General features: G+C 37.8%; 1 protein-coding gene across 1 annotated transcript; it reads left to right on the top strand.

Moving 5' to 3' along the window:
• Nucleotides 1-6,489: 6,489 nt before the first annotated feature.
• Nucleotides 6,490-23,969, top strand: LOC140241485 (UDP-xylose and UDP-N-acetylglucosamine transporter-like). Its single transcript, XM_072321217.1, has 11 exons — nt 6,490-6,562; nt 10,742-10,984; nt 11,627-11,740; nt 16,885-16,987; nt 17,896-17,945; nt 20,351-20,432; nt 20,995-21,061; nt 21,289-21,398; nt 21,773-21,848; nt 22,438-22,510; nt 23,295-23,969. The coding sequence occupies exons 2-11, from the start codon at nt 10,896-10,898 to the stop codon at nt 23,545-23,547; spliced, it is 1,017 nt and encodes a 338-aa protein (XP_072177318.1). The 5' UTR covers nt 6,490-6,562; nt 10,742-10,895; the 3' UTR covers nt 23,548-23,969.
• Nucleotides 23,970-25,775: the final 1,806 nt, after the last annotated feature.

The raw sequence follows: 25,775 nt of genomic DNA, 5'->3' as shown, positions 1-25,775 counted from the left end.
CACAGTCGATCCGTTCCGGGTTCCGGGGGAACCGATATACTGGCTGAATCCAGTCGATTAGTTCCGCGGAACGAATATACCGCACAATAGGCAGTACGCAGAAACGTTCCGCAACCGCCGATCCTATCCGGGTTGTGCGCGTAGGCCTCATTAAAAAGCAAAATAATATCTGTTTATTGTGGATGCCTATACCAAAGCCAAAAATCTAAGAAAGCTATTTTTTCATTTTTGAAATGATATCAAGGACAAACCTGTTTTTACATTCTGATAATTTCCCTTTAAATGAATCATATTATAGCCTCGTACAAGTGGCGCGAAGAAATGAAATCACTGTCGGGCTTCCAATGTATAGTAGCTAAGCAGCATGCACAAATACGTACGAGTCGATCATCTGGAGTCGTTGCACAGACAGTGTGCGATTAGCCTTTATTTATAGACAAAACTTCAAAGAACAGTTCAACGAAAGAGCATGATAATACTATAGTTATAGGTCCTACATTTATAAGAGACTGCTTGAAGTGGGAAGGAGGAGAGAGGGAGGTTTTGCTGGTAGGGTACAGCAAGGATTCATTCATTCATTTATTTATTTTTCATTTCCAACAAAAACATATAAATATATTACAAAAATTGAATACATTGCATAAATTTCATCATACAAAGTAAAGGATAAATTTACAGAAAACTTGTAGGTATAGGAAAATGTTGGAAATGGGGAGGAATGCTAAAATGCTAAAAAAGGATGAACATTGCAACTGATTGACAAATTGCCCCACATCGACGTAAATAAGCACTGAATTGATCAGTGTTTTAGTAGTAGCCATGATAAAAAATCATGGGCGTACATACTCGAGCAGGATTCGAACCTACGACCTCCTGATCACCGGACAGGCGTCATCTCCACTAGACCACCGAGCTATCGCCCGACAGCAAGTGTTGGTTCTAATCCTTATAGCATGCAGCGGGTACTGCTTTGTGACGGAAGAATTTCATGAAACGGGCGATAGCTCGGTGGTCTAGTGGAGATGACGCCTGTCCGGTGATCAGGAGGTCGTAGGTTCGAATCCTGCTCGAGTATGTACGCCCATGATTTTTTATCATGGCTACTACTAAAACACTGATCAATTCAGTGCTTATTTACGTCGATGTGGGGCAATTTGTCAATCAGTTGCAATGAAAACATCTCGACGGAAGAATTTCATGAATTTGAAAAGGATGAACATGTTGTTTGTTTTTTTCGGTGAGCTTTGTTCTGATAAGAAAATTATTGTTCAGCTGTACTTCAAAACAAAAAAGAATGTTAGTCTAGTAGTCTGCAAACAAATTGTTAATGTGTATTCAGGGGACTAAAATGGAGCTATACATGTGGATTTCATTTCATTTATTTATTTTATTCTCATTTTTCTTTCAACAAAACATAACACAAAGTAAATCAAAAATGCAATCATAAGCAAACATACATTACAAAGTATGACATTCAATGGTAATTAACAAACTAATAAAGATATGCAGACATACTGGAATTACAAAGTTATGTTTGCAGGGTAAAAATGAGAACTACCCTGCATACACTTGTCGTCTCTTCTTCTCTTCTTCTCTGACCAGGAGCATTGCTTGTAGATTTTAGACCACTCTAAAAATATCTTTGAAAATAATTATTATAATTACAAGTACGTAATTATGCATAATGCAAAAAATGTAAGACAAAATGAAACAAACAACAGAGACACAACAACGTGACATGACTAAACTGAGGGGAATATACGAATGAAAGGATTAGAGCAAAAACAAAATTAAAGGAAGAAGGAGAGAAAGAGAGAGAGATAATGCCTACACGCTGAACAGGATAAACGGAAGAGGAGATTTATTGATTGATTACTCAAATTGTCCACTCTGGATATACTTTGGATATCGAACAAAATTAACATCCAATACATTACAGGTACAACGCAATCAGACATGTCATAGAGTACAAAATGAAACTCACTCACATTAACATACAGTAACGTATGCACCATAATAACATAATACATTAACCCGAAATCAATGTGTGTGTATCAAACACACACGAGAAACATATATCCTACAAATCTACACCTCACTTTCATCATCACCAAATTTGAACTCAATTACTTCAACAGTATAAAGATAATCACTCAATATCACCATATACCCCAGATTTCATCAGAATTAATTCAGAGCTGTAGAAAAGTTCGCGACGTAAACTTTGCGACGAACCGCCCGACCGCCCGACCAACCACACACAATTCCTGTATACCTTCTTATACTCTTTGGATATGCGGGAGCATAATAATAATGATAATAATAAATACACCAAAAACTAATCATTACAACTTATCTAATTACACTGGCATTATACGTGTGAATGGAATCTGGGACAAAAGCACTTCTAAAACGGGTACGCTTTGTGCGAGGAGGACAGAGTCTGATACTTAGTACCTGATCTGTTCAGGCAATAGTAACCGTACAGACGGTGTGTTAAATCGGTCATTATCTTGTTTACCTTGACCATCATTCTTTCCACGTGTAAATCCTGTACCACTGGCAATTCCAACCCAATGATATTTTGCCACTTTCGCGGTCTATCGATTCTATAGCCTTGTCCTTTTGTGTAAGATTGCCATAAAAACAAATCAAGTTATACATGACAATAGATTGGATAAAGGAATTGTAGAAAAGAACCATCAGTGTTCTATCCAGCCTCAGTTTGGTCAATTATTGCCTGATGATTGAGGATGTATTTCGGACAGCAGCTGGTGACTGCCTGCAGCTGTGGAAAAATTATGGAAATGAAATGCCTAATTTCATTACTTTATAATGTGATTTTTTTCATTGCGTTAGGGTGTTACCGATGATGAATCTTTATTTGCTGTAACCTATTATAGATAATGAAAATGTTAAAAAGAGATATCCGAAGAATAAAAAACAATGGTAAGTTGTGATTATTAATTTTATCATTCCATTTGTTAAGTTAATTTCTGATAAGGTGCATTGATTCTTGCAGTGTCTAAACTTGGTCCCAAGTCCAATTTACCCATTGTCTAAAAAGATTGATTACTTAGCCATCCATGACCGTGTATGCATAAATATCATTTTGAAGAGGAGTATTATATGGTTTTAAGATGTTGCTACTCACTTTGGTGTAAAGTTAACACAATCTTCACAAATTTGAAATCAAATCTTGTTGCGTGTTTTTTTTTTATACGCACTGTATAAACAAAGAGACCCTAATTAAAGGATAGACCCACCTTATCTGCCCATCACTACACATGTATTTTCTTTTTTCAGTCCAAACCGATTTTGTATAATGTACTTTCAATTTCTCTTAGAATCGTATGCTCTCTATTTCAAATGTGCTTTCTACTTAATTCTTGCAAAGCGTTAAATTTTCAATCGCCCATCTCAACCAAAACTATACTGTATCTCTTTAGAATACCTTGCCTGTTTGAAGTAATCTCTGTGTATTGATAGACCGCCTCCCCAAAAGAGAAACACACACACACACACACACACACACACACATTCATATGCACATGCACACGGACACAAGATATGATAAAGACAACTGAACACACAAAAACAAAATTCATCCCGTCATCTTTAGTTGTTACAACTGAAAAAATAATGAACCAAACGAACATGCATATATGACGTTGGCGATTATATTGGTCGTTATATCGCACTAAAAATCTAATGATTAGACTCTGTGCCCTGAACATAGACATTAAAATGAAGGTGGACTATTTGAGCTCATAGTATGTTTTATATGAAGCTCCTAGCATGCCGAACATCCCAATTACAGTAACTCATTCGGTTATTCTGTTCAAATTATTCAAATCAGAGAGAGGTTGGCATGACCAACGTCACATCGTGCAGAACTGTACAGAGCAGAGTTCTGTGACTTTACCATGGCCACCATGACGACGATAGAGATAAGGGAGGGGAAAAAAAAAAGAATCGCTTTGTAGTCCGGGTTTCAAATTGGCAACTTTGTTCGGTTGGCTGGTCAGAGAGATTTGGAGAAGTTCATTGGCTGTAGAGGGAGACTGGAAGAGTACATTTTACTGAAGGGGTGTTTCCATTACCACTTTGTATACATTGTATACGGAAGAGACCCGGATCGAATCGGCGGCGGGGGATCGTATCGGCGGTGAGGCAAAAATCCCGCCGATTGGATCTGGGGGATCTGATATACCGGCCAAAGTCCGCCGATAAGTTCCGGCGGAACTTATCGACTGGCCGGAACGGATCGCCTGTGACACCGGCCTTCCTCAGAACTCGCATCGTATTCAAGTCGCTAGTCATGCGTACTTCCGTACACCTGGGGAACGAGTACGTGTGCTGTGTTGACTGGATGGATGCGGTGTATCATGTACGTGTGTATGTGATATTGATAGTTTGCAGGCACAAACCCTTGTTTGTCGTAGAGGAGTCTGCGCCAAGACTACTCCAAGAGAGGAGTGCAGTGCAGTGGTGCGTGTAATAGTCTTGGTGCACGCAGACTCTTTTACGACCAACAAGGGTTTGTGCCTTAGCTATCGTTAACGCCACAAAGCCTATGGTATTCTCTAGAGGGAAAATTAGAAATAAACCTGTTTTTACTTTCGGAAAGAGAGTTCTTGATATTGTTGATGATTATATTTACTTAGGGGTGACCATGAGTTATAATGGCCGTTTTAGTAAAGCAATTTCTAAACAAGTTTGTAAAGCAAAAAGAGTTATGTTTAGTGTTCTCAGTAAAATAAAGAAATTCAATTTGTCTGTTGACATTGCGTGTGAATTATTTGATAAATTAATTCTCCCGATAGCATTGTATGGCAGTGAAGTGTGGGGTTTGAGGATATTAACCAAATAGATATTTTTCATAGGAAATTTCTGAGAAATATTCTGGGAGTAAATAAATCAACAGCAAGCTGTATTGTTTATGGAGAAACAGGAAGGTACAAACTTTCAAGCACTGTCAACGTGAGGATGTTAAATTTCTGGTGTAGATTACTCTCTGGCAAGCGAAAAAAATTATCATGTATGTTATATAGATTATTGATAAAAATGCATGAAGATGTTGATAATTTGTTTCACTCTGGATGGATTGCAAAAATTAAATCCATTCTAGAAAACAGTGGCCTAGGAAGTATTTGGTTGAACCAAGGCTATGACAATACTGTATGGATCCAGAAAACTTTGGAGTTGCGAATGAAGGACATAGATACTCAAAATTGGTACAGTGATGTCAATACAAATGGTCAATGTACAAATTATAGGATATTTAAGAACCATATGCATTTGGAGCCCTATCTGTTTCGACTTGATTATGTAAAATGGAGGAATCTCTGTAAATATCGTTGTGGAAATAGCCGCCTCCCTTGTGTTAAAGGCCATTACACAGGTATTCCAAAAGCAGATAGTCTGTGCTCTCTCTGCAACTTGGACGTAGTTAGAGATGAATTTCATTATTTGTTTCAATGTACATATTTTGACTTGAGGGAAGCATATATTCCCTCTAAGTATCGAATCCGTCCAACACCTTAAAAATGTCACGTACTTTTGTTCAATACAAAAAAGGCAAAATTATTGTCCAATCTTGCCAAGTTTGTTAAAATTATCCTGCTCAAGTTAGGTAACTAAGTCTAATTGGAACATGCTCATTTTTGTACTGGGGTTGTGGTACTTTCTATCTCTATATGGCACGTCTTTACATTGTAACTATTTTGGAATGGTGCATTAACTATTCAATTCCTCACTTTTGGTATTCATCTGAAAATTCATGATATTATTTTCCACTTACCATATACTGTATATATGCCCAAATACTTTATCCATGTATTTTGAAAATGGAATGATATCTTTGTAGTTGTCAAATGATTAGCTGAATTTTGAAAGCTAGTAACAGATCTATAGCCTAATTACTAACCCTAGAACTCACCACCTTTTCTTTTACACGACTGTTTAAAAATATGGTACACTACAGAACTACAGTGGTAGCTTTACAGCGAGGTCTTCTGGACCTGGAAATTTTGTTGTATGTGTGTACATGCATATAATAGATTATATGAATACATGTTTTATGTATGCTATTAAATTATACACACATAAAGGGTGTACATAGGTACCTACAATATTATTTGTAGATGTCCTTTTTGTGTCAGGCATCTTTTGCATCGTGTTTTCAATGTACTTTATGATTATTATATTTTTTCATACATGTATGCATATGTTAACATCATGTTTGTTGTATTTTACTGTTACAAAGACATCGTAAATTTCTCATACTCCGAAAGGGGTCGCTGGAAATTGTTTAAATAAACTTCAAACTTCAAACTTCAAACTTCTAGCCTACAAACTACTCGAGTACTGTGATGAGTGCGATCATTGCACGCATTGTGACTATCTAGGCCTGATAGGCGTACGTCGGGCGCGGCGCGCGTTCACTGCCGGTACGCCGGTACTTCGAAAGGTAAGCATGGTAAGGTAGGATTCTAGGAAGTCTTTTTAGCTTCCCTTTAATCCTAACTCGTAACGTCACAATTTGAACAAGACTCTCAGGGTATTTTAATGTTTAGCAGGGCTCTCATATCTGTAGCGTCATTCATGCGTTGTTGTTGCAGCTGCAGTGTGTGTATGATAATGTAGAATTCTTCGCTCGTTGTGTGGGCTGTGTATAGTTATGACTATGTGGTCCCATGCATTGGAAAAAGAGTAGGTAATGGGCCCTAACAAAACATAACATAACATACATAGGGGCCTAACATAACATAACATAACATATAAATTAGGCCTAGAAAAAGGTCTGTACAAATTTAGACTCTAGTAAACTACACGCAGCCGCTACAGCGCCAGCGGTCTGGTCAGGCTAGACTCTAGTAATATAGTAATTTATGTTTAATACATCATCAATAGTTGTCTACTGTGGTTGAGTGTAAATTACACTACAATTTACACTGCACTTCACTACCACCATTGACCACTGCCATAGTTATTAGTACCACTTATCCTACAGTCTACACTTGTAACGACTACTTACACAGTTCTGGACTAACGTTAGATGTATTTGACAAGTGTTTCTTTCGTCAGTGTGTTCGTTGCTTGATTAGCAGACAGACAGAGTTGGATAGAACTTTTACAGGATAGGCCCCTACTAACGGTTGCATAACCACAGCAGCGACCCTAACTATGCTAACTGCGACCAGCAGCCCCATACGCATGGAGCTATGCGTATGGGGCTGCTGGTCGTCGCAGTTACAGCGACCCCAACACTAGTATTCACTTGACCGAAAGATCGGTATGTGACTGTATCTGGTTGTCGGGGAAATGTTCCGCGCATGGCCGCGGAGACTGCGTCTGGCTTCACAGATCCCCTCCTTAATCAGAGCGATAACGTCAAAAAAAATAAAAGACTCCTCCGGACAGACGGATCTTTCTGTCTACCCCAACACGTACTGTATAGGGTTACATCCAGCGCCCCGCGCCGGGATTAGGATAGATTCTACTACATAGGTCGAGAATGACAAAAGTATTAAGGCAAGACAGACAGTTTGTCGGTGGTAATCCAGAATGCGTCCGGCATGCACCCATTCTCTACTTCATTCCCGCACCAACGCATTCTACCTGCATTCTGGAATGCCCTATTGTTACTCCCCTCAGCCTTGTGAATAGAGGCATTCCGTCGTATTCCGAGAATGGGGATTATAAAATCCTCTATTCAAGGCGTCCGGAATGCGTCCGAGAATGCAGACAGCTTATTGAAACCATACTTACATAGCGGCTTCTTGCACGTGCGCTTCTATTGTCTTTGAATTTGACCCCGACCTAGCTTTATATGCATAGGGTTGGACCTACTACTCATCGACCGCCTAATGTTTATTTGCTTGATAAGAATATGTAACACAGAAATTCACGTCAAAAACTTGACCTACGTGATTGAGAAAATCCAGCTCTATCAAATGCCGTTGTTCCCTTCTCGATTCGAAGTTTCAGTGCAAAAATATTGCCGACGAACTTGCGTTTCAGCTCCTCGCGGTAACGCTCGTTATAAGGATCGACCGCTGTTTTTGCATTGACAATGCAAACCGAGTTGTATTGAACACCGTGTTGTACGAAGCTTTTTAGAAACTTCCATAGACATTACATTGTGATGCTGTCTTTACGATTCGGTGAAAATATTCATTCGAAATTTTGTCAGTGAATTTTCGTGTTTTCCCACACTATCCTCATTTGGCTCCGTATAAAATAAATATTTAATGTTTGTTTTAAAATTTGGAAATGAATAACGGTAATATTCTGCTCCGTACAATGTTAAAATAAGTAACGGATTGTTGCTTTTGCATTTTGAAATGATTTACGGTATCAATTGGCTCAGTTAGATGCTAAAATAAGTAGCGGATGTCTGTTCTTACGTTCGGAAATGAAGGATAGCATTCACCTTCGTAAGATGCCGAGAGGAAAAAAAATAATGTAATGCTACGCAACTGCTGCCTATTATGTTAACTCGGGTATACGAAAACAAATATTAGAAAGAAAAAGAGGATGGAGGCACAAGCAGATGAGACAAGGATAGAATTGAATGACCAGAGATAGCATTTGCCCACTCGAAATAACTACTAGTGTATGTGTACATTGTAGTGTATTTCACGGCACACCCATCTTGGTATGGCACTAGTACATTGCGCAATCATCACTCGAACAAGCCACATGGCGCACTACAGTAACCGACGACTGCTGCGTGCAGCGTTATGATTTGCGCAGCAAGTTGGAAACATCGCCGTGAACGTGAGACAAATACGTTGTTATCCCCGTGTACGATATGCGATACTGTACAGCGCGGTCATATCTTGATGTTTCTCGTTGTAATTCTGTTTCTGTTGCTATACTCATGTACTTTTACTTGCATTACTACGATGCAGATTCGATGTCGTTGGTATTGAATTTGAAGCTCACGGCCGGTCATGTGCCACGGTCTGTTGGCTGCTTCATAGAATCGCTGGTGAATTAATCCCTTTACGGTTAGGTTTTTACAGACAATAGACGGATTAATCCAGGTCACCCTTATTGTTGAAGCATTCTCGGTTTCATTCCGGAATGCCCGGCTTATTTCTAGGCCCAGTTAAGCTGGGCATTCCCAAGCGGCGGCCGGAATGGGTATAGAATGCATGCATTCTCGAGTGCATGCCACGGAGATAAGGGGCATTCCGAACGCATTCTGGATTTCCAAGGACCAACTGTCTGGCGCGCCAGACACTAACAGATGATCACCTTTTGTGCTTTTGGTAGTGATGCAGGAATATTTTTGGATTTTATGAAGGATTTTTGATATTTTGTCAGGTAGAGCAGGGGCAATGTCAATGACAATAAACTTGGAAGTTCAAGGCAAGCTGCGCATATTGATAATTTGGTGTCAAAAGATGCAGGAGATTCAAAAGAAAAAAGTCATGAAACGTCGCGGCGATAGCTTTTTGCGATTGCGATGCATCGCGCGGAACATCGAGGGGGGGCCTCGGAGGCCCCCCCCCCCCCCACAGCCTAGTTAGGGTTAAAGTACTGAAGATACACTACAATATGGTCTGCTGTTTGCCAATAAATGTTCAGCCAGTTTTGAGTTTTGAGCCATTTTCAAATGCTGAGGAAAATAAGTGCAGCCTTTTTTTAGTATTTTCAGTGAGGTGTATTCTAATTTTGACTACTTAAAAGAATCTTTTTCCCGTATTGAATATCCTTGGTTTTTTTTAGCCATGAATAGGTAGTATTATTGTGTGAAAATTCAATAGCAAATTTGAGCAATAAGAACTTTTTTTTTTTTTTTTTTTTACAAATTGCTGAGGAAGAATAAGACTGATGCACGCCCATCTTCTACTGCATGAAGGTCATATGATAAGTGTTCAGTGTTCTTATTTCAATGCTTTTTCAATTTCTAAAGATATCATTAGCAAAAACATAGTATTTTGGCTTAATATGTCATTATTTGAGTGTCACAGCTTGAATATCAACTCAAGTCATCATAAATCTCATATTCATTCTTCTATCTGTGTGTACAAATATGAGAATGGATCCAAACGCTATGCGCACATTCAAGGTCAAACTGTACATATAATTTTTTGATGAAAAATATCATATCTTCCCAAATACCAGCCCTAATTTCATAAAACTTTGTAATAATGGCCAGTATATGTCTATTACCTATTCTGAAAGTTTCACCTCTTCACTCTTTGGCAAAAGTGAAATATTATAAAATATATAAAAGTGGTTTTATATGAATTCAAAGTAATGCCTACGAAATTGATCATCCATTTTGAGTAGTGAAAATTTGACATTAATTCATATTTTGTGATATGTCATGGCTATGTGCTAGTGGTGAATGATAGGGGTATTTATCAGAAATATCTAAAAAGCAATTTCAGATGAAAAAAAAATTCTCCTTTTTTTTAATGAATTTTTCCAACATATTTGCCATTTCAATGTAATTTGACACCCGTAATTGAAATGCTAATTTATGCGCAGTATAATGCAAAATTTTGACTCTTTCTTTACATGAAATGAAAATTTGAACACTTAGCTACAACAAACAGCAAAAAACACATTTTCACCAAGTTTTCTCATTTTTCCCCTGTTACGCATTTGCATACCCTGATTGTGCTGTTGACCGGTAATATTGTGCAATCCCTGACATCCAGAAGATTTAATTCCATTCATGTGTTTGTCTGTGCCTTTTGTCTCTGGCAAATTTGTCCAGGGTTGCTCCCCCCGTGCAATACCATCCCCAGGTCACTTCTCACGTTCAATGCTGCTGACCACCAAGGACTGAGCTGCATATACATGATCATCAGCTGAAAAGAACTTTCACCTTCACCTCGGACTGTGACCTCTAGACTGCTGCGAGCACAACCATGGCATACAGTAGCACTGTCTACCTGGCCATGGCCGCAGTGTTTGTGGGCTGCGGGGCTAACCTCTTGTTCCTGGAACTTATTGTCAAGTGAGAATCGGGGAGCAGCTGATAGCTAAGAATGGAAGCACAAGTGATGAAATTTCTATATTTATGCAATTTATATTGTGCCAAATCCATTCAGTGAGATACTCCAGGTGCACTCAAAGTTCGGCAGATAAAATTCAAATAAAGAAACAGGAAGAGTACAAAAATCTTGAAAGAAATAAGTTGTTGATTAATGATTAAATGACTCGACACATTACATTATACTTACATAATTTGACTATGAATTCCATAATGATGGCCCATTACATGGTGTATGTACGAAGCCTCCCCCCCCCCCACCAACTTACATTACCTTTATTTGCAAGTGACCACAAGCACACCAGAGTCTGCTGACTAAAGGGATTGAATGGGATTGTATTCATTTACTAATGATGCATTCTACTGAGGGGCAGAGCCTGAAATACACATTGGAAAACAGAACATAAGATTTTGAATTTAGATTGTGATTCTGTATTGGATAATCTAATGATTTGATTTATAGATTCTGGTACCAGGTACTCATTGTAATTTCCATTGAATGTGGATTTAATTCACCTTGGCAAAGTCGGATCAATTGTAGGTAATTGTACATTGTATATTTAAACTGAGGTAGCCTGAACTGACTTTTCATTCTCTTATTTGCAGAGATTTTCCTGGCAGTGGAAATATCATCACATTTGCACAGTTTCTGTTCATTGCAGTCGAAGGTTTCATCTTCACAACTCGGTTTGGGACCAAGAAGAATGTAATTCCCATTAAGTAAGTGATTCTGTCAATATAACTGATTATTACCTATACGAGGTAGTTTTGCGAGGCAATTACAGTTGGTATTTTGCAGGGTCGGGAGTTCAGCGGGCGATATTAGAGCATATTACGAGCATCCGGGGTTTTACATATACAGTGGGCTCCCGTTATAACGAAATACTCGAGACCGGCAGTTATTCTTTCGTCATATCGGAATTTTGTTATAACCGAACAAATAAACGATAGAAATACATAGAGTGGATGACATTGCAGCCCAAATTTTTACTTCGTTATAACCAGAATTTTGTTATAACCGTGTTCGTTATAACGGGAGTGCACTGTAAAACAGGGAGGTGGGAAGAGAGATTCCACTCCTCTTCCCACCTCATGTAAACATTCCGATCGACCACGAAGAGAAAACACTCAAGGACGTCGCTGCGTGTCGATTACACGCACCGCAGAAGAACGCCAATAAATCAACTCATACAAGGTCAACCACTTCCACTAGTTCCAGCAACACGACGCGTCAAACAGTGACTAACTGCACAGTGACCATCAGTTATTACAACTCTCCGAATTGAATCAGAAGCAAAAATAAAGTGTAAAAGCGTTCAGATGTTTGAAGTTCGCCTGTTACAACTACATATGTATTTTTGAAGTTGGAGTTGAATGATATACATTGATGAACAATTTTTCAATTATTCGACATGTTGGTGATGATCTACAGGTAGTCAAATGCGGCTTGATCTATATCATAGTGTATAGCTGTATTCACATATTTTCCTAATTTACCTAGGGGATAGGTAATAATTATGATATTGACTGGCCTCGAGGGAGATACCAGATGAATATTCTTTCAGTTTGGGCAATATTTTCTGGTATCTCCCTCGAGGCCAGTCAATATTATATAAATGTAAGGCCAAGTAAAAAAAGATAGTAGTTGCTCGTCCTCGCGCGCGTCTATTTTGGCCGCCGCATGCTTTTTTTTGCTATTTACTATTTTTTTAAATTGGCTTTAAAGATATCAAAAACTGTTGTTTCTCGTCCCCGCCCGCACCCCTTTTTGATTGCCGCATCATTTTTTTTGATATTTACTATTTTTTCTCAGACGGTTGTCCCGTTGCGAACTCAGAAAATCCTCCATACCGACTTCGACTGCGACGGTTTACACTGAAAATTACATAGGTCTACGTACGTACTTACCAGTACGTCTCGGCGCCTCAGCTCACCGTGGTACGGTAGCGAATATTTTTTTCCGTACATGGAAACGCTATGGGACGTGTGTGTGTGTGTGTTGTGCATGTATAGTAAGGGTACTAGATCTCGCGCAGGGACTTAATGATCGCGCATAGCGAAACTGCGTATAGCAAGCGATACTACGCGTAGGACTAAGCGCAAAATTTGCCGATAAGCCCATGGAATAAACATACCTGACAACCGCTAAACATGAGAAGGAAGCAGGTAAGAAATTTTGATTTCGAACAAATTTTTCATTAAAATTTCCAATTTTTTACCTTGTAATTTACCTACCTTAGCTTAAATCTGTTTTAAGGATGTTGTAGCCTAGACGTGTCATCTCGCTTGTCTCGTTCGTAGCCGATAGAATTCGTAATTTGTTCGATCGATCGTTTATAATATTCTACGAAAGCCGACGAAGCACGTTAGAAAACCTCTACAGCCGCAGAGGGCCTAGGGGCAGACACTTTCACGCATGAAACGACATAGGGTAGCTGCGCGACCTTTACATACCCCGAGAAATTGAACACATAAAATTAAGTCCGACATACAAACGGCAACAGCGCACTACTCCGTCATCGTATCATCAGGAGATTCTGGGAGGTGATTTTTCTGCATTTTCGTGATATTTATTGAGAAATTCAGGTACGATTGTGGAATAATTTCTATTATAAGAGCATCACAAATTTTTGTGCGCGATATCTAGACCCCTCAACCATACATACGTTCGTGCGTAAACATGTCACTGCACTCACGAGGTTTGTCCGATCAGTGAACAACTGCAGGAAACTGAACTGTCGCTTGCGATAGCTCTACAACACACATCACATTGCACACACATAAGTGTAGCACTCTGTACATTGGATACAATCACGCTCACATATCACATATGTCTAATTGACTAATCAGTTTGAAAACGCAGAACTAAACTCTACTGAAGTTCGATCTACTATTATCAGTTTACATGTGGATTGGTGAGGATATTGTATTTCGAATGTGCTTGCGCGCTTCAAAATTTTAGCTCAACTTCTGAATAATTCATGTCCCATAGCGTTTCCATGTACGGAAAAAATATTGGGTATCGTGCGTATCATCATCGATCATGCATGTATGTTAGCCTTTTTTTGAGTCGACCAGTCTTTTTCAATCGAAAGTGCCATGTGATTAAACGTAGTGATGATTGGGAAGGATGTTTGTTTGCCATTGAAGTCATTCTAGCGAGTGGTTCGCACGCTCGGTACGTACGCGTGTGTGTAACCATTTGCATTACTGCTTTCAAACAACCCGGACGAGAAACTACTTCATTTTAAAAAAAAATAGTAAATAGTAAGGACCTCCCTCATCACTTGCGTCAAAAAGCCCGGACGAGAAAATATATTTTGTTTTTGTTTTTAAATAGTAAAATAGTAAATAGTAAGGACCTCCCTCATCACTGATCTCAAAAAAACCCGGACGAGAAACTACTTTCTTTTTTTTAACAACAACAACAACAACAACACACATACACACACACACAAAAGCACTGTCTAGCAACAAAAAGTTGCCAGACATGGATTTTAAGCTAAGGGCAGATTTCTGAAAGAGCAGGCTTTAAAATGACATAAGGTAACTCAATACAGTGGACTTTAAACCATATAAAAGTGGAAAGAAAGTATACCCTCTTGAAAAGTGTTTGCTGAGGAAAGAAGCTTTGATGTATAGGGACTATCAATGAATGGGACAAAAACAGGATATAGAATGCCACAATTACCACAATGAAGGGATTAAAGGATTCTGGACGCAGGGTCACAAATGCTGTAGGCCCTACAGGTCTGAGTGTGTCACACAGAATCGTGGGATGTGCACGATGGAACTGTGTAATGTTTAATCCACAAGGCAAAGCAGAATGGATTTAAACTAGATTCCTGCATGCACTCTCTTCCACCTGATGCATGAAAAGACATCGGATGTTCGCATCTGTTTTATAGCACTGTGGACAAATTTTTGCAGCAATCCATACTTTATTTGTGTCTCAGTCACAAGTGTAGCCACACTCATTACATTTCTGGGTGGGCCATCCATCAGTAATCATATTTTGTGGACAATGTAACTTAAAAATCATTTGAGGTATTCAAATGAAACAGTATAAATTTATGAGTGCCTCGCAATTGTCGTATCACTTTGGGATTCACACACTCAAGATCATAAGTCAAGTTAAAAAAAAAAAAAGCCAAAATTTCATTTTTCTCCCAGTATCTCTGCAATACAAAATGTGTACTTTTCATGTAACTTTGAGCATAAATTATATAATGTTCTTATTCCAGTTAAGATTCTCAGGGGAGAGTTTTAGGCCGTATAGTTAGTGAGAGGTCAAATGCCAACTGAAAATGCTAAAGTGTCACTTTTTGTCCATATCTCTGAAATGGTTCAAAGAACTCAACTGCAGGTATCTTCATGAAACTTCGTACATACAGTGCATGACTTGTCTGACATTGATTCTCTTTTGAAGTTTTTGGTCACAAGCTCAAAGGTGTGGATGAAATGCTGAAATTACACTACTTTCTCCATATCGTGGAAATGACTGAATGTATGTAGTGTTATTAAACGTGGTATCACTGCAATGTAGGAAAACTTTAGGGGAGTGGGATCAGAGGTCAAGTGAAAATGCAAAAATTTCACCTGTCTTCCATATTTATAAAGTGGCTCAAAATGTCATAAAAATCAGTGTATACCATGATTATTTGCCAATCATATTCCAACTTTCTTGTCACATTGGCAATATGTCCTGTAGACCTCTTCAGTGAAGGAGAGAGGCATGCCAGTCACTGTATTAAGTGACATTTCTAGTTTAACCCTAACCAGTTGCAGTTGCACTCGACTTGAATGTAAAAAGTCAGCGAATGGCGCGGTCAAAAAATTTCGCGCGGCGGAGTAGTCAACCCCCCCGGCCCTTTTAAATCAATTTAATCATTCGTCCAATAATTAATGATATGTGACAAATTCACTTTGTGCATTTCCTTTTGCCTTGACAGTAATAAATAGATATATTGCTAGCTGTACTGTGTATCAAGTAATTATTCAGGCTGTGCGTTAAGTATTCACTGGTTGCTTTGTTAACATGCAAATATCAGTTTCTTGCTTTGTGCCCCAATGCTTGCTATTAAAATGCTAAGTGCAAGAACTCTTGCTGCAAGTGCGCGATATCATGTTTAGAGTGACTATTGTCAGCGACGCAACGTGCCGCCATGAAGCAATCTTAAGTAATGCATATTTCTCAACCAGTGAAACTGTAAAACGTTTTTAAACTTTGTTTAAAATCCAATTAATTTTTTTTTCACATATTACATGTATGTGATTAATTAAATGCCTCAACATGCCTAGTTTCAATAGCAGTGTATGTTTTTCCCTTTTGTTTTTGCTCACCTTCTATGCATATGTATGGATCTGTTTGTGTGTACGGGGAGGGGATTTTGTTTAAGTGCGAATAACATGTCAATGACGATAAAGTTCAAAACACATCAGAGTTTGTAATGAAAAGTTTGAGTGTCATACAGCAATTGAATATTCGTAGAAAATGGTATTTTTTTGTTTGCAAAAGTATAATACTGTATAACCCTTGTAATTTTTATGCTTTTTAAAAAATCTTTGTCATTTTTTGAAAATGTCATTTCTTGTTTGTTTAATAAGACCCTGTTTACAGTGTGGGGCTGGGCCTTTGCGCATTTACACTGAAATGAAGGCAGCGGCCGCGGCTCAGCCGCGGCCGAGCCTCGCACTGTAAACAGGGTCCAATACTGTATATTTGTAATTTTCATGCCAAAAGTAGAACTAACAAAAAAAGTGGTAATTTCATATGCAAAACTACATGCCATGGCTGTGTTGATTTGTAATTTACATAATTACATTCTACACCCATGCTCTGCATATTTCTCTTTTGACTCCAGGAACTATGTTGTCATGGTGCTGTTCTTTTTCACAACCAGTGTAGTCAACAACTATGCTCTGAACTTCAAAATATCTGTCCCTCTTCATACCATCTTCAGAAGTGTAAGATACAGATATTTATTTATCTTATTTACATTGTAAGCATGTTATCATTTGTTTTGCTTGTTGATATTCATAACTTCCTTTTCATTCTGAATGTATTCAGAAATTAAGTTACTTCTAGTACATAATATGATTTGACTTTTTTCCTCTTAGGGGCACTGTTTCAAGACCTGGTAGTGTGGGACTTCATGAATTGGTGGAGATGAGGATTGGGCATTTAACTTTTTGCGAGATACCAAGAAACCAGTTATGAAAAAGTACAGGGCATACCATTATAAGAGAAATTCAGAGTTTATTTGATGAAAATCGGTTTTAGAGTAGCTGAGACATCGAAAACAAAGTAAAACAATGCAATTGTAATAAAAGGTGGGTCCCATATTTGATTAGGATTGCCCTGTTTGAATATACATCTCAGCCATTTTGAAACCAATTTTCATCAAACAAATGTTGAATTTGTATTGGAATTACACACTCTTTCATATTTCATTAGAGGTTTCTCATTATCTCACCAAAAATGTTAGAAACCTGAAGTTAGGTCTCAACCAAAACTATACGAGCCCTTTCAATGCAAAGCAGTTGTTGTGCACTGAAAAACTGTTTTCAGTGATTTTCTTTGATTTTTGTTCTTTTTGTTCTTTGTTTTGTGTTGTTATTGCTTTGTTGTTACTCGCCATTAATAGGGTCTTATGCTCAGACTACATTATTGTGAGCACCAATTGACAAAGACGAAGTAGTCTTTTCAGTCATGGTGCAAAATGATTCAGATCAAGCACACAGTCATATTCAGGGAGGGCAACAGAAAAGAAAAGAAACTCTAACTTCTTACTACACTCACTCTGCAAAACAAAACAAACAAAAAAATCCTTTCATTCTGATAAAGTATTTGTTTCTTATTTTCATACATTTAGGGATCCCTTATAGCAAACATGGCCTTGGGTATCATCCTTTTGCAAAAAACGTAAGTATTTCTTTCAAAGTCATGAAAATATTAGTCCAATCCAGGGGCGAATCCATGAATTCCGTAAAGGAGGGGGGGGGGGGGGGAGCAAGGAATATTTTTTGGTGTTACTTCTGGGTTGGGGTTTCATCTTAGTTATTTTCTTTTTATTTCTTTTGTTTTAACAAAAAAATGAAGAGGGAGCGTGCCCCCCCCCCCCCCCCCCCGGATCTGCCACTGCAATCTCACAATAAAGACTACAATATTGTAAGCCCACCTAAATGGCAGATGGGGTTGTAAGATCGTGATGCCATAGATACTTCGGTTTGTGATTGTTCAAAAATTTTAGCTCTATGTGGACGTGGTCCCCTGTATTGAAAGATTTTTTTTTTTTTTTTTTTCCTGGGGAGTTTGAAAGTACCCCCAGGTTTGCATATATTACAGCTGTAGGTTCTACATGCATGAAAACTGGCACATATAGGGATTGATATTGAGGACGAAGTTTGTGGCATACTTACTTCAATGTAATGTTTTATTGATTAATTAATTGGTCATGTGATATGTACTGTTTCTATGTGTGTGTGTGTGGTTTTTTTAGGGGGGTTTAAATTTGCAATAGATCAAAATTTTCTATTTTTAATCTCACAGCACACAATATTGTATGTAAGTTGGTTTTCTTTCAAGAAGTGACAAATTATGTAAAAGAAATCATTCTTGTAGGTGTGAAACACTCATTACATTGTTCAACCTTTTTACCAATAAAAATAGATTGATAAAGGTTTCATTCCACAAACATCAAGAGAATTTAGATATTATAAAGCATTACATATTGTCTTCCTGGAACTGTGATATTCTTCAAAGTCACTTGCTTTGCAATTAGTAAGATGATAATCTCCTATCCGCTTCTGCATTAAAATCTTCACAAGATTTTCTCTTTTTTACCTGCATCCAAGAACAAGAAATAACATGCTTTAGATTAAATTGTTAGAAGGTTGTAACAACTCATTAGTCATGACTCTGAAAAGAAAAGGGGGGAAGGAGATGTACAAAAGTTACAATATGTTTGTGTATACACACATATTGTTAGAATACAGTGTCAGTGATGTCACATTTTCAAACTTACATTAAATGTAAACCTTCATACATTTTAGCATTTATTGGTTTTTTATACCCCCGCCAAACGAAGTTTGAAGGGGGTATATAGGAATCAGCGGACGGTCGGGCGGTCGGTCCGTTGCAAATCTTGCGTCGCGAACTACTTCCTCAGTTTTCAACCGATTCCCATAAAACTTGGCACAGATGTGTGCCTTGGGTTGTAGATGTGCAAGACGTATTTTTTGACAGTACCCAAAAGTGCGTTGCCATGGTAACGGCATATTATGGGCAAAAATGGGTACAAATCTTGCGTCGCGAACTCCTCCCACAGTTTTTGATCAATTTTTATGAAATTAGGTACAGATGTTCATCTGAATTTGTTAATGTGCAAGACACATATTTCCGCAGTGGCAAAAAGTGCGTTGCCATGGTAACGGCATGTTATTGGTAAAATATAGGGCAAAATGCTTCATGGCAAAACTGCTTCATCAGTGTTCTTCCAATTCTCATGGAATTCATATTGAATGTTTGTCTTAGGATATAGGTCAGCATGACACATTTCTTGACAGTGACAAAAAGTATGTTGCCATGGTAACAGCTCACATATTATGAGCCAAAATGATGGAAAATTTTGTGTTGCAAACTACTTCCTCAGTTTTTGCCCAATTTCCATGAAACTTGGTACAGATGTGTGCCTTTGGTTGTAGATGTGCAAGACGCATTTTCGACAGTACCCAAAAGTACGTTGCCATGGTAACGGCATATTAATGGCAGAAGATCAAGGAAAGATCTTGCGGATTTAACTACTTCCTCAGTTTTTTGACCAAAGCTTATGAAATGTTGTTTTGACCAAAGCTTATGAAATGTTGTTTGGCGGGGGTATAACCAATCGCTGTAGCGACATTTCTAGTTTTTCTTGTTTTGTTTACCTGTACTTTTCATTGTAAAGCTTACAATAACACGGAATGGAGTTTTCTTCTAGATAATTACAACACACATCCATTGAACAATGTATAACTTGGCCCACAGACGTTCAAACCATGTTAATTGTGATACGTACTTTCTTTTCCCTCAAGCTTTTTTTTTCTCCTTTATTGAACAGATTTTAATACCAATATTTTTGTCAATGAAAATCAAAAGGCCTTTAAAGTGCATCAGTACTTGAAGATTATGTGTTAAAACTGTAGGACATTTTAGTTCAGAATAAAATATCTTTTAAATATCTAATTGTAGTAGTTTAGAATTTTTTGCATGCAGAAAAAAATGATTTGAAAATGTGAACATCTGAAATTGCCAGTTGATTTATTTTCATGCCTTTTTACTTTCCATAGATACACACCGTCAAAGTACCTTGGAGTTTTCTCAATATCTGTTGGTATCTGTCTTTGCACATTAATGTCCGCCAAGACTGTGGTAAGCCATTGATGCAACACTGACACATCCTAATTGAGAGCATCTAAATCGCTAAAAGAGCATCCAACTTTAGTCCTTTAACGTGTTGATTGTACCACTTCTGTATTTTTATTGATATTGCTTTAGTTGTACTAGAGGCCCAATTATTTGTTGAACATTTCTTTTATTTAGTCTGAATTTTTTGTACTATGTCAATCCTAAATATGCAAAAATGTGCATCTAAGTCTTTTGCCCCTGTAAACGATTTTATATATATGTTTATATGTATTTGCAACCTAGATGATTTTTAAAAAAAAAAAACTCAAATTTTGTGAATACTTCTGAAAACTCAGAAATTTGCTATGTTCACAATTTCACTGTGTGATTTATATTTGCTAGCTATAATACAATATTGACATAAATGTATGCTGCTATTTTCTGTGCATGTGTTACATATCTGTAGTTCTACAGTTTCTTGCAGGTATAAATCATTTATTTCAGTGTACACCATGGCCCTGTCACCTTTGTGTTTTTTTAACATCAGCTCTACTTCTTTTTTATTCTTCTTTTTTTCCCCATTCAGGGTGATGAAAATCAACCAAAGACAGAAGGATTTGATTCAATGTCAGACTTCATGCTGTGGGTGATAGGTGAGAAATCAATTCTTTCCATGGATTGGTAAACAAGAAAGTAGTCAAGTGATGAAGGCATTATTCTTACAGATAAGAGTGAGCTGCTGTATGCTACAGTTGTTCTGTTTATTTTCCGTCTTTCCATGATGTATCATGATCATTGATAGTTTCAGGGGTAAAAGTGTGATCAAGGGTATGACATCCATAACATGGATAAGATACCTTTGGCCTTTTGTTATTTGCAGGTGTATGTATGTTGACCTTTGCCCTCTTCATGTCGGCTCGCATGGGCATCTTCCAGGAGACATTGTATAAGAAGTTTGGCAAGCATCCCATAGAAGCTCTCTTCTACTCGGTGAGAACCCATGTTTTGTTTTTTCTTTCTTTCTTTTTTATTTTATTTACTCCCTGTTGTTTGTTTGTTTGTTCAGTTTTTTTTTTTTTGGTGTTTTTTCTTTATAATTAAATTTCTTGAGAACTTATTGACATTGCTGCAGTGTGACAATTACTGTATGTTTTACTTTTACATTAATTGACTGAATATTTAACTTCATATAGATAATGCTACTTGATTTGTATACATGGAGGGAATTTGTACCAATAACAATGACAAAAATATCAATGACCAGTAACATCTTGTGCCATTACCTGGCCCGTATGTAAAGTGTGACATTGAAACAACTGTTGACCATTTCTTTTCTACTTTGTTTTTGTGTTTGTTACATTCAGCATGCGTTACCTCTACCAGCTTTTTTATTGTTTGCCAGCGACATCTACAACCACTGTGTCATGTACAGTGCAACAGGTAGGAGTTGTCTCTGATAACAGGCAATATTTATATTCCTATCGGATGGTAATGAATGGCATACCAGGGAATATTGCTCAAGTTAGTGTGTTTGAGGAGATGGAGTGTAATGTAGTTGTTTCATCTGATGAAAGTAGATGTGGTAATGAAGAAGTGAACAGAATTTTGTTATTCATGAATTGGACTGATTAATTATATTAATTAAAACTTGCAACAAATTATTCATGTTTGTATACCATACCAACTCAAGACCATCATTCTTGTTTTGTTATTTTCACCCTTATCATTAGTCTAAGTTACTGAAGCCTTGCTTGGCATTCTTTTTTTCTTCTTTTTCATATTCTTGGAGAGGGGTATCTTTCTCAAGACTCTGTAGTTTAAAACATGATCACAGAAAAAATAAATCACTGCTGAATTACAAGTTGTTCCTCTGGAAGACAGTCAAAACATGGCAGAATCTGTAAGCTTCCTACTAGTGTCATTACTATCCCATGGGCAATTGTGCTGATTTTACAAGCTTGTGTGTTTGTGTGTGTTGCATGATGTTACTTTGGTTTGTCTGATTTGATGCCATTTTTCTCAATTTCAGAACCTGCGGCCATTGGTCTGGGCATCACCCTGCCTAGGATGTGGCTGTATCTGCTGGGCAATATTCTTACACAATATCCTTTACTGTCAGAGAACATTAGCAGAAGTGAGATACATGTTACTGTAATGACCTGCAACATTTGCTGAAGTGAGATATCACACCATGTACAAGTTGGCCCTTTTGAATACCAAAAGTCTTGACGAAAGTTTCACAAGAATTTTGACTTCCTTGTGTCTTGTTTTGTTTTTTAATGAATCTGCTTTTATAAACTCATTTATAGAGGTAGATGTTTGACCAAAGACTTGACTTTCCCCATGTTTCAATGAATTTTGAAAGGAATGTGTTTCATGAAGATTTTGAGTTTGCCATGTTTTCATGAATCTGTAATGTATTTTTGACTGTTTATTCAGGCCCAAAGAGAAGATATTGATGTTATCACCTAGTTAATGATGATGTTATCACCTATCAAGTTCCAATTAAACCACCATTAATGTATGGTGAAAACATGAGAAAATGTAAAGTTCCATTAATTTCTTTGCTGGAAGAAATGGAAGGGATAGAAATTACCCTGTATTATATACAGGTGAAGTGGGATATCTATGGTTTATTTAACTGTGGATGCTCATCCTGAACAGTAAAAATACAGAAAAGGAAAAAAACAGGAGAACCGGTATTTCACAATTGGATTTGTATCCCTTAACACTCGAGACAAATGCACTAGAAAATATGAAAGTCTGTGTACAATATTTTTGCAAGAAATTGTGTTGCAGAAGTAAGATGCAATGTAGCATTAACACCTCAGTTGTGGTTGTACATTCATTGTAATATTGTACCTTGACCAATGGTCTGCTGTTCACGTTTGTCTGCATCCGAGGTGTCTTCGTGCTGACCACGGAGTGCCCGTCACTGGTGGTCACGCTGGTTGTCACGTTGCGTAAGTTCCTCAGCCTCGTGCTCTCCATCTTCTACTTCAAGAACCCCTTCACTGCCTGGCACTGGCTGGGCACTGCCATGGTCTTCGGCGGCACGCTCCTCTTCACTGGCGTCCCCCACCAGCTGTGGGACGCCCTCGTGGGTCCTCCGATGTCAAGGGGAAAAAAGGCGGAGTAGATTTAGGGGAGTATCATGATTCTCAGCTCCGAGTTCTGGTCATGTTTTTTCGTTCCTTGATACTGAGCTGTCATGGTCTCATTGGCGTTTAGCAAGATTTCCGTATAAATTGCGCACAAAATTGGTTTATATTCACTATGTAAACATCCACAATATTTGTGAAACATGTTTGTATGAGTTGGACGACATCCGCACACGTCCGCAATTATCCAGAGTGACACGTTGTCCATTGCCAGGATTTTTGAGCTGCACAAATTTTTGGTTGCGGATGTTAGCAAATATAAACCAATTTTGTGCACAAATCTTAAGCAAATCTTCCTATTAACGCCAGTGGGACCGGGCCCTTAGAGATTAAGTGTCACATTTAAGACTTTAACCCCTAGCACTTGTAGTGTCCCACTTGAAAAGTTATTACTTACTAACAGGGGTATATATATATATATATATATATATATATATATATATATATATGGGCATGCTCTAAATGTGTGAAAATGTGTTATTCTTTGTCTGGATCATAAGTTTCTCGTATTACCCATCTGTGGCATTAATCGACGCTGGTGTGCAAACAATTTTCTGAACTGGAATTATTATGAACAATTGAAGGAATGGTCCGTGATCAGATTATGAGCAGAGACATTAGTCTTGGCTCAGCCAACACAGCCTCCTATCTCAGAGGGTGCAGTGGATCATATATCAGGATAAAACAAATTGATAAATTCCACACTGCAGTGCTGAAAATAAGTACACCTGTAGTATCATATGAGTGTATGTAAATGCGGCTGAATCATGTTTGTGATAGGTGTAGATACTGAAATTTCTGAATGCCATGAAATTAAGTGCAAATAATTCAAAGCATGTTTACCTCATATATTGCTCAGTATGGTCAACTCACATATCTGAAAAAAACAGACGAGTTCGACATCTTGATAGTCCACTGTAATAAGTGCTGAAGTGTACACGTATTGCAAGAGAACTTCTTGTGTTTTGACATAAGTAGGAGTAACTGTATCTTGTTACTTGTTCGTGCTTCTTACTTTGTGCAAGCAGGGTGCTGGTGCAAGCAAGCTGAATCAGGGCATTTGTAATTTAAACCATGTGGTAAGAGCAGAGGCAATGCAGTGTGTATACTTAGGATATGAGAGTATCTGATGAAACATTGTCTATAACTGAAAAAGTGATAATCACTTGATTGTACCTTTATCCCTTATTTAGAAATGTTTGTTTTGGTATTTCTTTTCTAGTTTATTGAGAAGCATAATGGAGTCAACTCTGAGTTGTGTTAACATTTCAAGTTCTTGACTGAGAAAGTCTGGGCATTGTGGCTCATGGTTTGTGGCTGTGGTGTTTTCTGATAGGAAACAAATTAAATGTAAAGGTGGCGTATACACTGTCATTGATCTTTTACCTCAGATCATTGCAATATGTCACCTCAGATCAAAACCTTGCAGTTTACAGAGTCTTGATTAAAATAAATACATATTATGGGGGTATAAACATGAGGCAGTGTAATGTTATGACTTTTGACCTTATATTACAATTTTGTAATTTATATAGATGTTACATGTCATGCAGGCACAAATTTGCTTGATTTACTGCAGTACACAGCATGAGCCAATTGAACTACATGTACCTATTTGTAGGCTTCATCACTATCTGTTTGTTTGCATTTCCCCTTTTTTGTTTCATTCAAAGGGCTGCAGCTTTTTCAGCCTTTCAGTTTACTATGCTCAGTCAAGAACTGACAATCATCTCATGCTATTTGTGGCTGTCACACTGATGGAGGACATGGAGAAATTGAAGTCTCTTTAATATTTCTGGAGTGCCAATTAATGCACATTTACTGGACATGGTAGCAAAGTCTACCTACATTGAATGTGAATGTTCACTTGTCTCAACTTGCCACGGAGCGAAGTGTGGAATGCAGTGTGCAGGATGATGCATCTTTACAAATGTATAATTCTGATTCACACTGAAATTCATGCAAACACACCATAGACAGTCAATGTGTATTCAGAAACCCCGTTGTGGCTCTTTCTCTTTGCAAAGAGAAGTTGAGTGAGGTATCTACAAGATCCCTGCACATCTTGATGCTCAAAATTAATATGTAATCATTAGTAGTCAACAGTAAATGATTCTGTATATGTTTGAGTTGAGTTTATTTGACCACAAAAAGCACAGGAATACAGTGAAAACAATACATAATTAATCATGACCCTGTAAGAAGC

The sequence above is a fragment of the Diadema setosum genome, chromosome 2, assembly GCF_964275005.1.
Source record: "Diadema setosum chromosome 2, eeDiaSeto1, whole genome shotgun sequence".
Taxonomy (NCBI): domain Eukaryota; kingdom Metazoa; phylum Echinodermata; class Echinoidea; order Diadematoida; family Diadematidae; genus Diadema; species Diadema setosum.
Note: the sequence above shows the minus strand (reverse complement) of the source record. Positions and strands in the feature narration are given on the sequence as shown.

Bases quoted from the DNA above. Each gene is read 5' to 3' on its own strand.
- LOC140241485 (XM_072321217.1), top strand. From the start codon at position 10,896: ATGGCATACAGTAGCACTGTCTACCTGGCCATGGCCGCAGTGTTTGTG. The intron at 11,741-16,884 runs GTAAGTGATTCT...TTTTGACTCCAG, and splicing joins AAGAATGTAATTCCCATTAA to GAACTATGTTGTCATGGTGC. The intron at 21,062-21,288 runs GTGAGAAATCAA...TGTTATTTGCAG, and splicing joins CTTCATGCTGTGGGTGATAG to GTGTATGTATGTTGACCTTT.